This window comes from Nannospalax galili, unplaced genomic scaffold (assembly GCF_000622305.1).
Source record: "Nannospalax galili isolate Female #2095 unplaced genomic scaffold, S.galili_v1.0 scaffold185, whole genome shotgun sequence".
Classification (NCBI taxonomy): Eukaryota; Metazoa; Chordata; class Mammalia; order Rodentia; family Spalacidae; genus Nannospalax; species Nannospalax galili.
In genome coordinates, this window is record NW_008355474.1 from 2,600,401 (window position 1) to 2,616,063 (window position 15,663).

Below are 15,663 nucleotides of genomic sequence, written 5' to 3' on the forward strand. Positions count from 1 at the left end.
AAAAAAACAAAACTTTGTTCTAGATTAGCTTCCACTATGACCTCATGTACCATTGTCACAGCTCTTTTTTGCTTAAGAATTTAGTGATTTTCTGTTGCTAAAAAAAGTCAGACCTCAGGGCTAGAGAGATGGCTCAGCAGTTAAGAGAGCTGGCTGCTCTTGCAGAGGACCCGGGTTCGGTTCCCAGCACCTACACAGCAGCTAACAACTGTCCTTAACTCCAGTTCCAGATTTGATGCTCTCTTCTAATCTCGGCAGGCACTGTATGACATGGGTGTGCTTACATACATGTAGGCAATACACTCATATACATAGAGTAAAAAACATTTTTTAAAAAGCCACACCTCAAGTCTCAGGGTCTCCCATCTGTCCCACTTGCCCCCCCCCACCTTTTTTTCCCCTCATTTGTGCTTTGCTCTGACCCATGGCCTCTCTTGTAGTTTAAATCTTTTTTCTGGGTCCTTGTTAATGTATGCCTGGCGACTCCTTCCAGGCCATCAACAGGCCTCACACACCTATGCCAGCATGCTCCCCAGCTCTAGGCCCAGTGGCTAGACGAACCAGTAAGGTCAGGCCTGTTCCAGATGGGAGTTCTGCAACAGGACTATTACAGTTCATTCCAGACATGTTCATGGGTCTGGGCATTTGTTACCCAGCTGTTTTAAGACTTCCTTTTCTGGGCAATATAAAAATGTCTACCTTCTCCCAACAACAAACCAAAGTAGGACTCAGGAGATCGATGAGCTTATAGTGCTTACTGAGCATGGGTGAGGAGGCTACTTACAGGAGCAGATGGACGACCCCAAAGCAGACACACTGTGAAGCCTTCAGCCTGCATGGATGATGGCTTTCCTGTAGCTGCATAGATGAAGCTTCTATTAAACTTCCTCAGGCCATGTACACCTGAGACCCCATGCAATCAGGGCAGAACTGCCTACAAATGGATGGGTAGAGCGGTTGGAATCTTAGGTGAGGATTCACCAACCTTCCCTAACCTTCTCCTTCCTCCAAGAGGGAACATCAAGACTCATCAAGATCAATGGCTCCTGATGGGCTCTTTCAAACAGCCCAGCTGATCTGATAAAGACGGCAGCTATTTTGCTTGGAGAACAGTGTTCTACATCTGCCCTCCAACATTCTGGAAAGCTCTCCCACCAGGTCATCTGCCTGGTTTGCTCCCCCTCCAGCTCTCTCTGTGTAAGTGCACCCTCCTGTTCTCATCCTACATTTATGGTTTAAAGTTTCATGTCGCCCAGGCTGACCTTGAACTCACTATGTAGCCAAAGCTGACCTTGAACTAATACTCCTCAAACTCCCAAGTGCTGGGATTACAGATGTGAATCACCACGCATGGCCTTACCTTTCCCATAGAAAGCACAGTTAGAAACACTGCATTCTACCTGCTCACTTGCAGGACTTAATAGTACATCCCACACATGTTCACGTCTGGACATTTGCTACCCTGCTGTTTCAAGAATTCCTTTTCTAGGGACATATAAATATCTAACTCAAAGCTGGGCCTCAGCACCAAGACCCCTGCCCAGATTATGCTGAATTTTCACCCAAGTATACAATGTTCTATTGGACCCAGTCACTGGTGACTAAACAGCCTTCAAGAAGCCCTGACCCCAGCTAGGGGGTTTCCTGATGTTCCCAGCTTTACCTGATAGCACCAATCAGCAGGACAATCCCACAAACCTTGTTGGATCAGATGACAGCAGAAGAGTGAGTCACTCAGGACAAACTTATTAGCCTTCCAAAGACATATCCCATCAGCTGCCCACCTATCTTGACTATAGTTGGCAGGCTACCACTAAATGGCTCTCTGAAATCCCCACTGAGACCTGGGCACATATGTGGACAACTCATGCTATGACTCTGTAATAGCTTTGTCTCCCAAAGGTTCATGTTTTGGGAGCCTGGTTCCCAGTAAGGTGGATCATGAAAAGGTAGAGGGTCTAGCAGGAGGGAGGGAGGTGGGGATGGGAGGCTTGCATGGGTAATACTGTCTCTTGAAGTTCTAGGCCTTGTGGGACTACATTGGTATTACAAGAGTGGGCTGTTAGCCCACTGACTTCTTACCTTATCATGTGATCTTTTCCACATGTCCTACCACTATTATCATCATGCACCATCATCCACCATCATCCACCATCATCCATCCATCTCAGCACAGCCAGGCAGACCAAAGCTGTTTTCAAATCTCTGGGGATGTGATTTACATACATAAACCTTTTATCAAGTACTGGTCTCGGGTGTTTTGTTATATAACACAAAGCAGATTACCATAACTGATAGTAGAGTCAGAGGGAGCTCTCCCTAGAGGCCACCAGCCCTTCCAGATCAATTGTCTCCAGTCTTGGCAAAAACATACCCCTAAAATATGTATCTGTATTTTTAAATTATACACTAAAGGCTGAACCATCTGAAACAACCAAATATCAGCAATTCCATGTGGTTCACTTAATGTGTATAAACCTATGCTAATGGAATACACAGAGAGCACACATATTAAAGGGAATTAAATGAGTTAAACTATGTACCAATCAACATATAAAAATGTCCAATATCACATATTACTAAAGACATGCAAATCAAATCTGCATCTTACTCATTAGGGTGGTTATAATCAAGGTGTTGCCAAGGAAGTGAAGAAATGAAACTGCTGTCGCCAGGTGTGGTAGTATGCCCAGCACTTAGGAGGCCGAGGCAGGAGGCTCATCATGAGCTCCAAGCCAACCTGGGTTACATAGGAGACTCTGTCTGAAAGTAAAACAACGAAGCCCTTGTGAACTGTTGGTGGCAACAAAAGTGATGCAGCTACTGAGGAAAAGTAGGAGCTTTCCAAACACACACTTATCCTATGACTGGGCAGCTCCCTTCTGGGAATATATCCAAATGCTTTGAAAACAGGATCTCAGCCTGTTCATGGCTGCTACAGTCATATAAACCAAGAGGGGAGCAGCTGGGGTGCAAGGACAGGTGGATGGAATAACACAGTACGTACAAAGGAGCACCCTCCTAAAAAGGCAAAGCCTACCAGAAAGGTGATGCATGCTTGTAATCCCAGCACTGAGTGGGCTGAGGCAGGAGGATCACAACTTTGAGATGTCCTTGAGCTCCACAGTAAGTACCAGGTCAGCTTGGGTTCTATCATGAAATCCTGTCTCAAAACCAAACAGTTAAACCTCAAAATGATCTTTTGGGGGGGGGGCTCCTTTTTGAGACAGTGTCTCCCTGTAGCCATAGCTGGCCTTGATCTCAAAGATCCATCTGCTTCTGCCTCCCAAGTAATGGGATTAAAGCCGTGTACCACCACTCATGGCTCAAAACGCATTTTTTTTAAAAAATGTGAGTATATAGCTTTGAGGAAAGATTAAATAAAATGTGCTGTGTAATAGGGCAGATAGAATAATAGGTCAGAAACTACCATAGTTCTAATATTTCCATCTTGAAAGATACCATCAAGGCCAACACCCAGCAAAGCTCAACACCCTAGCCTTCCCCAAACCCACAATGAAACCCCCTCCAGCCTGGTTTAAGCATTCACAGAAAGGACTTTACCCACTTTTCCAATGAAGCTTTATTCATAGACAGAAGTTTTGGTTTTACAACAAAGCTCCTTCTCCACAGTACACTTCCCTACTGGCTACAGCTCCATCTTCATTCAAGTCTCAAAGCAAGTTTTCAGAAGTTACTGCCTGGCAGCAAGTCTGGCAGCAGTTACAGTTTTTTAAGGAAGCCAGAGCTAAGTACCCACGCCAGGCCAGCAGTGGTAATGATTTGGCCAGCTCCCTCTTCCCCTGACAGGGAAGAGCCAGTATTCGAACCACCTGTGACCCAGGTCTTGTGCAACTGGAACCTCAGCTGATGGTGGGTGGTGTGGACTCAGCAGTGTCCCTCCTTCCCATTACTTTCCCAGTGGCAGGATGTATAAAGCCAGAATTCTAAACTCCCTTGTGGTATCCCTACTCCACCTGCTGAAAGAGCCAACCAAGGACAGTCCTGTCAGCCATAGCTGCTCAGAAGTCAGGCACTGGCCTGAATGAACTGCAGCTCATCTGTGCAGGGCACCATCTGAGGCACTAAACACCCTGTGAGGTAGGTTCTATTACTCTCCCCACTTTATAGAGGAAATAGGCTCAAGGGGGAAGCCATAGGCTTGTCTAATGTCTCACTACTAAGTGGAAGTAACGATGGGGCTCTGTTAGAGGGCCACTTGCCCTGAGCTTACCAGTACCCCTACATTGCCACTTAGGAAATAGGACATTTTTAGAAATTAAGAAATGGGGTCAGGCATGGTGGTATATCCCTTTAATCTCCGCACTTGGGAGGCAGAGGCAGGTGGATCTCTGTAAATTCAAGGCCAGCATGGTCTACATACAGTTCCAGGCCAGCTGGGGCTACAGGGAGACCCTGTCTCAAGAAAACCAAACCAAACCAAACCGACCAAAATTTAAGAGATGGGGAATAAATGTATCCTTCAGTGGCCTTAAGACTTTAACCTCAGAGCACAAGTGCAGGGGGCATCAACGGTCAAAAAGCCCAGCTCTGATGATTGTTGGCAAGTGGGCACAGCTGAGCACAGGAGGATAGCAGATTGTGATGCAGAGGGCAGTCCTGTACAACAGGAGGAAAAGACGTGGCACAAGAAGAGACTTTCACACAGCCAGAATTGGCAAGGGAGCTAAAGAACACCAATGGCCAATGACCACTCCCAGGGAAAGAGACATTACCCTGGTAAACAGCAGAGCTTGGTGACCCCAGATTTGACAGTGGGGAGTAACAGTCTGAGACAGTCCCTTGACACCTTCCCTGTACCTGCACTCACATAACCCACCTGTTATTTCCAGAGTCTACAAAGTGCAACTAGCAAAACCATGGGGGTAAGGGGGAAGCATTACTCAGAAACAGGGCAGCACTGTGGTGGAGCATGATCTCTAGAGCTCTGACCCTGTCCGCCAGGCTACCTCCTGCCCTGCTTGCCCCAGGAGAACCAGCCAGGGCTCCCTGCCCCTACTTCCCACTTGCCTGCTCCTTCTCACTCCCTTTTACCCTAGGCCTCTCTTGTTTCTCTGGTGCCCTGGGCCAGGTCATCAGGCCAGTACTGGTCCTCCATATACTGTTCCATGTCAGTGCTGCTATCAGGCCCCCTGTCCTCGGGGTGGTCCCAAGGGCTGCTGGCCTCTTGCTGTTCCCACTGCACCTCCACCAGCCGGTAGAGCTCCATAGATGTTGCGGCATCTTCCACAGATGAGTGTCCCTGCTGGCCCACCTGTGGAGAGGAGCCAAACATGTCATATAACTACCCCGTGAGATGGCCTATCCATCACCCTAAAAGCAAGGCCTACCTCCCAGGGCTCTACACACAGGCTCAATAAACACACACCCCAGAATGAAGGCTATTATGATTCAGATACAAGAGTATCCCAAAGGCTTAGGTGTTGTGGGACTGTTCCCTAGTTGATGGAGCTCATTTGAAAGGAACCAGGAACTCTGAAAGGGGACTTGACTGAAATAAGTGTATTGCAAGGGTCAGCCTCCTGGGAGTACTTTGCCTGTCTCTTTCTTTGCTTCCTCTCCACCATGAGGTATACAGCTCTCTACATGCTACCACCATGACGTTTTACCTGAGCACATGGACTGAACCCTCTGAAAGTATGAGTCAAAATAATCCTTCCTCTATACTGTTTATGTCATGCATGTGGTGTACTTACAAACATGCAGACAAAACACTCATACACATAAAATTAAAAAAGAAAAAAAAAGTAAAAAAGCAGGGGCTAGAAAGATGGCTCAGCAGGTAAGAAAACTAGCTGTTCTTATAGAGGACCAGGTTTAGTTCCCAGGACCCACACGGTGGCTCACAACCACCTGTTAACTCCAGTTCCAGGGGATCCGATGGCCTCTCTGGCTTCCAAAGGCACCACATTTACATACATGTAGGCCAGTCATACACAAAAAATTACAAATTAAATTGTTCTATGTCAAGTATTCTGTCATAGAGACAATAAGACACTAACACAGAAATGCAGAGAAAGGATGGAGCCGGGGACAGACACAGGCCACCCAGCTTCTGTAAACCTGTTTTCCTTGAATATAAGGTATGCAAAAAAATTTCCTGGTTGGGGCTGGAGAGTTGGCTCAGAAGTTAGGAGCACTGACTGCTGTTACAAAGGACCTGGGTTTGATTCCCAGCACCCACATGGTGGCTAACAATCATCCTAACTCCAGTTCTAGATCTGATGCCCTCTTCTGACCTCCAAAGGCACTGCACGATGAGGGTACACTTACACACATGCAGGCAATACACTACTCGCACACTAAAAATAAAATATTTTTTAAAATTTCCTGCTTTGGAGGCTAGAAGACTAGATGGATGACAAAGCACAGCAGGGTGTCACAAGCCCCTTGATCAAAGGCTCTAGATGTGGTGTGGGTGTCAGAATACAATCTACGGGGATACAGGACATAGCCAGGAGTCAGGTGTGAAAAGACTTAAAGAGATGTGCCTGGAAGAATGCAGCTGTCACTGGGGAATGTACACAGGGAAGGAGGTAGAAACATCTGCTGCTTGTTCAGGAAGAAGACTCCTCCTTCATGCATGGTGGCTTGGGCCAGGGAAAGAATAGTGAACAAGAGCCCACAACACCAGCCTTATCCACAGCCCAATGGGCATGGAGGTCAGTTGGGCCTCCCTCCCTTCCACCACTTCTGCACCACGCACCTGGATCTTCTTGTTCAGCAGCTGCAGGGCCAGGTCCTTAAGAGAGACCCGGGCTCGGATGTGGAGGCCGGGTTGGCTAAGCAGGTTTGGGACGTAAGTGGTATCCCGGGTCTGGCTCCGAGGGTGGACGTACTTGAGAGCCTGGAAGTCATTGTGCAGTGCATGCCCCACCACCACCTTGCCCTTCAGGAGCTTAAGGATCTGAGAGCGGAGAGAAGAGGCAGGAAGGCCCTATTGTCAGATAGGAGTCATACCTGAGCTCCCTATTATTGGTATATGGACCTCTCTAAACAGCAGAGGAAGGGAGACCCATGAATTCCAGCCAACCATGCTGCCCCATGTTAGAATCCAAGACCTTCTTAACACCTGTAAAAGGGGACACTACCTACCTATAGCAATTTAGGGGGCAGGTGTGATGGTCAAGGGAAGCCATGTGTGGAAGGAGTATTCCAGTCACCAAATAAAATCAGTTTTGGACCAGCATAGGCACTGCTTGGTCTGAAGACCTTCTCAAGCCTGAGCTCCAACCAGGATGCAAGGAACCCCTCCCTCACTGTAAGCTCCATTTGACTTGACCAGTGGTGGTGTTCCATCTAGAGCACAGCATTTGATGATTTACTTTTGTTTATTGGGTTGCTTTTTTGAGACAGGGCTTACTCTGCAGCCCAGGTTGGAATTCATAGCAATCTTCCTACCTTAGCCTCACAAGTGCTGAGATTACGGTCCTGAGCCTCCACACCCAACTTATTTTCTAATCAATAAAGACCTGCTGGGTAAAAGCAACAGAACCATGGTGCTAACAGACACACAATAAGCAGAGCCCCTTGCTAGTATTAAAGAACACAGTTCCTTACCCCTGTGTAGACTCCTTTCTACCCTCTAAAACTGCTTTGCTGTGGCTGTTGTTTAGGCCACCTGTACAATGTGTTCCATCTCTTCCTGCCTGATGCCCTCCTAATGCTCAGGGAAACAAGAGCCAAAGGCCCATCAACTCCAGCCTGCTGCTGGCCTTCCACAGCCTAACTCTGCTGCCATGGAACCCAGCTTCTGTGGCAGATGGACAGATGCATTTAGAGTCTAGGCCACCACCCATCTCATACTCCACCTTCCAACAAGTAGGAAGAGACCAAACCTACCCCATACTAGCTCAAGTGAAGAGACAGAAAACGAGTCTGTTCCTGAGACCACTACCAACCACATGAGTGGACAGAAAGGACCAAAGAGTTGGAGGACTCACCACAGACCCACCTTCCTACTGCTTCTATTCTTAATCAAACCTTTCCAAAGCAATGTTGAGGCTGTCAGGATAGACACCAGATGAGGTGTATTAGTTATTTCCCAAACTTGCTGATCTCAGTAACCCAGAAACATTAAAAAGTAGTTCTGTTCTACTGCTTGTTTTGAAAATGCAAATTTTTTCAGTGTAGTTGATAGGATACAAATTCAGAATGTGATGATTTCCTTTGCTTATGGACAATTTTATACCTGAAGAAATACTGCACAGATGCAGAAAACTGCAGCCAGCTGACTAGAGCTAAGTAAGAACACACAATGTGCACACCTCTCATCTCCCAGCAACCTCTGTTTGCCTGGGTGCTGAGCTACACTAGCATAATCTAGTAGTGCCACACTCAGAGAAACTGTCGCCACTGCAATAGCCCCAGGAGCATCCTCCTGCTCCTGGCTTCCATGAGCAAACTTCAGGCCTTTCCCAGTCAAGAGCCTGTTTACTGGTGTATCATGCATCTCTTCACCATTTAATATATGAAAAATTATAATGCCATATTTCATTAGGTTTCTTTTTGTTTCTGTGGTGGCACAGATTGAGTCTTCCGAGTGTTGTATATCTGCACACTATTTCCTTGTAAAAACCCTGTGGTTCAGAAGGCCAGGAGTCAGTAGGCAGTTGAGTGAGGGGGCAGATTCCTAAGGTAGGGACTGTGAACCTTAAAACTGGTACGAGCATCCCCTTACTAGTACTAGGGATGGTTCTGTTTATTTTATCCAACAGGTGACTAAACCTTGTGGTTTATGTATGGTGCAAATTTTCCCAGTCATGATTTTAAGACAGACAGACACAGACACACACACACACACACACACACACACACACACACACACACACACACGTCAAGCTTGGAGAGCTTGGAGAGCTACAGGATCAGAGCAAGGATCCTAGTTCATAACACTTAATTGTTTTCTATGGTCAAATGCCTTTAAGGGGTCCTAGTACATTAGTGGGGACCCAACCACTAATTAATTTTTTCCTCTAAAACACTAAAAAACATAATAGGAAACAATAGCCCCTGAACATGACAAGACTATGGGCTGTGCAAATTTTACACAGACACCAAACATTTTGTTGTTGTGCCCTTACCATTACTGTTATTTAATGTTTCTATGAACATTACCCTGCCTAACAGCCTGGCAAGTCTTTACAGAGGGAGCCCCATGATTCATATTCATCCTATTTTCCTGAAAAGCAATCGTATGTTTAGAGAACTGAAGCAACTTTCTCAAAGCTGCTCACCCCCCAGTGGCAAAGTGGTGACTCAAACTCAGGGCTGCTTTTCTCTCCCCAGCCTATTCTGAAGGCCCAAACAAGAACCCAGTCCAACCCAGTCCTTACCTCCTTCTGGGCTACTTGGAAGGGGATGGCCTTGCGCATGTGCTGCTGGGTAATGCCGCTCCAGCGGGTGCGGTAGTCCACAATGGGCATCTCAGGCCGGATGTACTTGTCATAGAGGACATCACCATTGTAACTTACCACAGAGCATCGGGCCAGCTCACTCACCCGCCCTCGGGGGCCAGTGCCCACCATCTCACAGTCGATAGCCACACAATTGCTGGGCCCAGGCACTGGGGCTTCTCTGGGGACATGTTTTTTTTTGCATAGTCCACGGCTACCAGATCCAGCCTTGGGATGCTGCCTTTTGCTGCCTGAAGCCTCTATGCCTGCTGGCACCTGTGATGGGGAGGGTAACGGGCAGGATCCCGGCCCTGGTGCCATGTTCAACAGTCCCTGTTCCTGCAGCAAGGCCTTGCGGGCCATGAACCGCTCATGCTGTCGGCTCGTCCTCTTGTGTCTTCTCCGAACCACATCCTTGGCATCCTTGGCATTCAGGCTGGTAAGGGATGGATACTGAGTAGACTCAGGGGCTTCCCCCAGCACCATGCCAGGCAGCTTGCTACTGGGAGCAAGAGAAGCCCTGGAGGCTGTCTTCCAACGGGGCAGTGTGCTGGAGAGAGAACACATGTGAAAAAGGGCTGGGAGGAGGGTGCCAGGCTGCCCTGTCTCTCACCCTGTGGCATTCCAAAGCTCAAACACCCGAGACTCAGAAATCTTTATTAAGAACTGTACTAGAGCCATGTATGTCATACACAACTCCTGTAAATCCCCTCTGCAACTGCTACATGCAATCACTCCACCTCCTCATTAACCCCACAAAGTATTACCACCCTTATTTTACAAGAAAGAAACCCAGGTACAGAAGTTGAGTAACCTGGCCAATTACTAAGGGATAAAAGCTGGTAAGAACCTTAGAGTCCCCTGTTCTGAACCTCAAGCTCCAAACATGACAGGATTCAAGACTGTTATAAGGATGGCCACAGGAAAACAAAAGTTCCAGAACCAGTATTCCCACTGAACATTCCTAATCTAAAAACCCAGAATATGTAAAGCTCTGAAATCTGATGCAGGGTCAGCACAGGGCAGAGCAGGGTTTAACCTGGGTCTTAATAAACTGCTGTGTTCTAGTATCTGGCATGCATACATCTTACACACAGTAGAGCTCAATGGTCATTTGCTCCTTTCCCCAGAGAGGCAAATTCTCCTGCCTATATTGGGTGGTCAACTATCCTTAGGCCAGAGTTGCCTCTGTCTGAACTCACTGCTCTTCCCAACCCACAGCCCTCCAACCTTTACAGACTCAGCTGCTGCTCTGCACCAGCCAGAAGCCTTTCTAAAACCCCAGGATCTCTCCAGTCTGAGGCTTTTTGAGGTCTCACATGTGCCCGAGGCTGGACAGTTACAAAGATGGATCCTGGACTCTGAAGCCGATGGTGTCGGGAGCTGGTTAGAGGTGCAAGGACACAAGACAAAGAGTCTTCAGGATGATTCCTAGGAGTCACTTCAGTGTACATGCGGAACAGTAACCCTGCAGGGAGGAGGGAGTGGGCAGTGGAGACACCAGAGGAAAAAGTGTGACAGAGGAGTACCCCAGGGCTGAGCAGAGGGGCCATCAGCAGCCTGATGTCGCTGGCTATAAAGTAGAAGACAGATCATGACTGGTGATGCTGCTTACTCCTTTTTCCCACTTCATCTTCTGCCACTGACTTTGGTGGTCCTTCCACAAGCCACCCCTTCCAGGATGGTGTCTAAGAGCCCTAGAGACATCTAGGAAGGTGACTAAAGTGTGGCCCAGTAGCTCTGATCTAGGACATTAACTGTCTTAGGAGAACAAAGGGAATCACCTTGTGTGACAACACAGAGAATTTTGCACTCCTCAGTCAGCAGGTACAGTCTTCTCAGGGCTCTCTGAAGGCAGCTACAGAGCCCACTGTGTCTGTCCCTCTTAACAGCTAGCCCGGAAGCTGACCCATGGCAGGCCCTCTTCAGAAGCCTAAGCGGGCCTACCACTGGCCAGTCAGTGAGGACTACAGAGCTAGAGTTCAGTGCTGCCTGGCTTGGTGGCAAGAGAGGCAGGGAAAGTTAGAAGGGCATGCTCAGTGAGCAAAATGGGACTAGCAAGAAGGGCACCTGAGAGCAGGAACAGGCACCAGAAGAGGCAAAAACACTGGGCTACGGAGGGTTTGGCAGTGGGGAGGTACTGCAGAGTTTCAGATGGGTGGACCAGGCAGCCCAGGGAAGGAAGGGCATTCAGAAAAAGAAACGGCAGGCACTAAGCCAGGAGCTTGGGGGAGGGCAAAGACTGGCACAGCAGCTAGGTGGCAAGGGATGCGGAGATAGGTGGTACAGGGATGGTGAAGGCCAACACTGTTCCTTGAAGGGATACAAGGGTGGGCTCAATCAGAGAGAGATGGGGAGCCACTGGAGGGCTTGAGCTTTAGGAAGGCAGTGGAGCATCACAGCTGCCTTACATGAAGTAGTCCCGATTAGACTAAGGAACAAAACGGTAGCAGAAGACTGCCAGAATAGGAAGGGGGTAAGAGTGAGGCAAAGTCCCATTTTCTGAAGCCACCACCTGCATGAGCACTTGGGGCCCTCTGAACCAGGGGGAGGCTCCAGGACCCAGGCTGACTCACTCACTCTAGGCTTGCTCATCCCTTTTCCAAGCAGCAGCCCCGCTTTTAAAAAGCTGTCAGCAACTTCTTCATATTCACAAACCTCATCTCAGAACTGACAAACTCGGAATACCAATTTGTCTTGGTCCACTAATGGCAGAAAACCTGGCAGAGAAGAGCTCATGCCCGCCTTGATGATCATCTTGAGGTTGGGAGAGCCCTTTCTTGATAGCTATACCATGGGGAGTTGAGGTCAAGGCTGGAGTGGGATGGGGAGCTTTCCTGACCCTTCTGACAAGGCTTTAAAGAAACCAAAATTAGGTTCCCCCAGAAAAGATCTCTGTGTCCTTGTTATTTGAAGAGATAAAAGCAGCCATTTCCTATAATCTCTTGACCTGCTGACATGTCAGAACCAACAATTACCAAGCTCACCTACTTCCCCAGCTCCGGGTACCAGATGGGGCTTAATTTAGCTGGAGGGAAGTGCTTGGAGGACACAACTCTTTCACCAAGAACAAGTACAGATCATTCCGCAGTCTGAAACCGGAAATCAGTATAGAAGGCACTGGGCCTTCACGTGGGGGTCCCTGGCCTAAGAGAAGGACGACAGATGCAAACGCCGCCAAGAAATTGCAAAGCCAGAATCGTCCGCTGGCCGATCACGTTGGCAGTGGGCAGTTCCAGGCCCTGCTCTGGCCTGAAATGACCTCAGGAAGTCAACGGTCCCTTCACTTTCAACTGCAGGCTTGAATGGGCAGCCCATGGTAGAAGTGGTTGAGGGGTAGGGTCCAAGAATCTTTTTTTTTTTTAAAGTGCCCCCCCCCTCAAGCCACTATTTGGATAATAGCCCCAATTTGAGACAGCCCAGGGCAATAAGATTCCCGATACTTCTCAAAAGTTCAGCGGACCAGAATTTTTAAAAGTCGGAGTAGAACCCGGCACTCCCTGCGGGCCTCGTCTGCCTGCTTCGCAGTGAGACGCCAGGCCTGGCCTTCCCAGAAAGACGCGGGCGTAGTTCCGCTCCGGCCGATTGGCCGAGGTTTGTGGCCGGCTCCCCCCTCCGACCCCCCGACTCGGGAGCCGGGCTGGGACCGCGTGAGGCCGCATGTTGGGCTGGGCTGCACAGCCACCCACCCCGAGAGCCGCGCGGAGGCCGACCGCGGGGCCCGGTGGCCCGAGGGTCACGCGGCGGCCCAACCGCCCCACAGGCCCGCAGCAGGTCCCCGAGCTCACCTGAAGCCCCCGGCGGCTCCCCGGCCTACACGTGGAAGCCCACCTCAGCAGCTGCGTGCCCGGGCTAGTCCGGCTCTGGCTGCCCGCCGATTGGCTCGCTGGACTTAGGCGCCCGCCTTAAGGACTCTTCTGATTCGTCGAGCCTGCCGCGGCGGGTAGGCGTGCCAGAGGCGAGGCCCATGAAGGGGCGTGGCCTATGTGGCGAGAGGGCGGGGCTGGGAGTTTAGGAAGACCCGGTCTTCATTCAAAGACCAATAAAGCTCAGAGCACTCCTGCGTCTTCCAGAGGCGGACTACAGCCCCTCCCTCCCTAGGGGTTCTGAGAATCCTAGTAAGCCATGAACATTAGTATTGAAAAAGTCAAGTTCACTTCGTGTGCACTGCTTTTTCATTATTTATTTATTTTTGGTTTTTTGGGCAGGATCTCAGGTAGCCCAGGCTGGCCTCAGATTTGCTAGGTAGCTAAGAATGAATTTGAACTCTTGATCCTCTTGCCTCCAACACCTGAGTGTTGGGATTACAACTTTTCCCCACCACAGCCAGCTCTTTTATTCCTTTGAGATAATTTACTCAAATACTCCTTTCCCTCTGAAAATTTGAAAATTTCTAAAATTAGGATCAGAGCTGGGCGTGGTGGCACATGGGAGGGAGAGGCAGAGGCAGGCGGATCTCTGCGAGATCGAGGCCAGCCTGTTCTAAGACCAGCTGGGGCATTACGGAGACCCTGTCTCAACCACTCCGCTCCCCTCAAAAAAAATTCAGTGCCAGAAAGTTGGCTCACTGGGCAAAAGCACTTAATAGTACTAGCCTGAGATTCTTTGATCCCCTGACCTCTGTAAAAAGCCAGATGCAATGGTGTGCATCTGTAATTCCAGCACTTCCACAGTGAAATTGTAGACAGAGACAGGAGAATCCACCTGAAGCGCTCTGGTCAGCTAGGGCCAGCTGGGGCCAGCGAGCCTGCAGAGTAGAGGCAGAAACAAGAGACCCTATCTCAACAAGGTGGAAAGCCAGAAATCTGAAAAAAGTCCTCTGACCCACACATGTGGGCCGTGGTGCCACCACACTCTCACGCACATACACAAACACAAAATACATTTGTAAAAGCTAATTTTAGGAAACAAAAGCGAGGGAGGGCTCACAGTTCCAGGGGTGAACTTACTACTATTATTCTGCTAAATGGACATAGTATCAAACTTCCCTCTAAAATTCAATCCCTATACTTACTCATAGATTAGCGCAGCTCAGTCCTCATGAGAGAATCTTCATTGTGCAGCGGACAGAGGTTAATGCAGAAACTTGCAACTAGTCAGAGTGCAAAGAATAGGTCTGTGGAGTGTTCGACCATAAATGGGCTATCTCTATCATGTCCATATCCCAACAAGGCTAGGTGACCATCATAGAAGAGACCATCATTACAATCAGAGAGATTGTAAGAACTAGGGGTCAGGAAGAACCAGAGCAAAGCTGTGTCTTCTGGACATGACAGGACTGCTGCATTCAAGAATTCCAGCAGCTGTGGTTTCCTGTTCAAGATCAAGCCAGTCAGCATCCCAGCATGAATTCAGGAGTGACTCACAAGACTCCTCTAGCTGAGGAGCTCCTGACAGCAGATGACTGCTAGAGGAGTCATCTTCCTTTAAGGGTGTGGCCCTCTATAGGTTGGTCATGCTCCAGTTGATGGTCCCACACCTTGGGAATATGGGTAGCACTAATTAGATTCAGGGGGTTATAAACATTTTTAAAAAGGACTTTGAAGTTAGGAGATGGGGTAGGGAGTGGGTGGTAGATCTAGGAGGAATTAGGGGGAGGAATTTGGGGGTGAATATGATCAAAATACATTTTATGCATGTATGAAATTCTCAAAGAATTAGTAAAATATTAAAAATTAAAATTTAAAAGGAAAACTAAAATTTGTGTATATCATTTGTACAAAACAACGGGTTTCATTGACATGCTCCTTCCTATAGAAAATGTACTTCATCCCCTTCTGCATTCACTCCTGTCCTTCTGTCCTCTTGCTGGTGTCCCCTTCTCTCAAATAATCTCCTCTTCCTCATATATTATTATTATTATTAGAAGGAATCCAGGCTGCTCAGGCTTTGAGTGGGTAAGAATTCTGGGACCTTGGGGAGGTACAAAGCTTAACCAAAGTTGGGTTAACAAGCTATTTGTTCCAGTTGATCTGTGGGCCAAGGAGTCCAGTGAATCACCAAGGAAGCAAAGAATGCAAATGTGAAATGTCTATTGTCCCCTCAGAGACCAGAATTTTTTTATTGTTATATGAGGAGAGGTGTTGCTTTACAGTAACCCATTTCCAGAAGTCAAAAAGGTGGAAGGGGGTCCTTAACAATTTCTGTTTTCTTCAAGACTGGCATGGAAGTAAAAATCAACATTTTTCTTTCAAAGCTTTTTTTTTTTTTTTTAAACAGGTACTTTAAAATGGATAATGTGCTGGGT

The 15,663-nt window shown here is 48.3% G+C and overlaps 1 protein-coding gene across 4 annotated transcripts; it reads right to left on the reverse strand.

Annotated features, from left to right (window-relative positions):
- Window positions 1-3,565: 3,565 nt before the first annotated feature.
- Aen (apoptosis enhancing nuclease) lies at window positions 3,566-14,733 on the reverse strand. Of its 4 annotated transcripts, XM_029555953.1 has the most exons (6): window positions 14,431-14,733; window positions 13,205-14,163; window positions 10,736-10,884; window positions 9,357-9,966; window positions 6,728-6,928; window positions 3,566-5,275 (listed from the first exon to the last, which is right to left on the reverse strand). In XM_029555953.1, exons 4-6 carry the CDS (start codon window positions 9,900-9,902, stop codon window positions 5,057-5,059), a joined length of 966 nt encoding a protein of 321 aa, XP_029411813.1. In that variant the 5' UTR covers window positions 9,903-9,966; window positions 10,736-10,884; window positions 13,205-14,163; window positions 14,431-14,733; the 3' UTR covers window positions 3,566-5,056. The 4 variants fall into 4 exon arrangements, with proteins under 4 accessions (XP_029411813.1, XP_008851065.1, XP_029411812.1 ...); XM_008852843.3 differs by lacking the exon at window positions 10,736-10,884 and having other exon boundaries at window positions 13,205-13,398; window positions 14,431-14,732; XM_029555952.1 differs by lacking the exon at window positions 10,736-10,884 and having other exon boundaries at window positions 14,431-14,732.
- Between the last annotated feature and the right edge of the window lie 930 nt (window positions 14,734-15,663).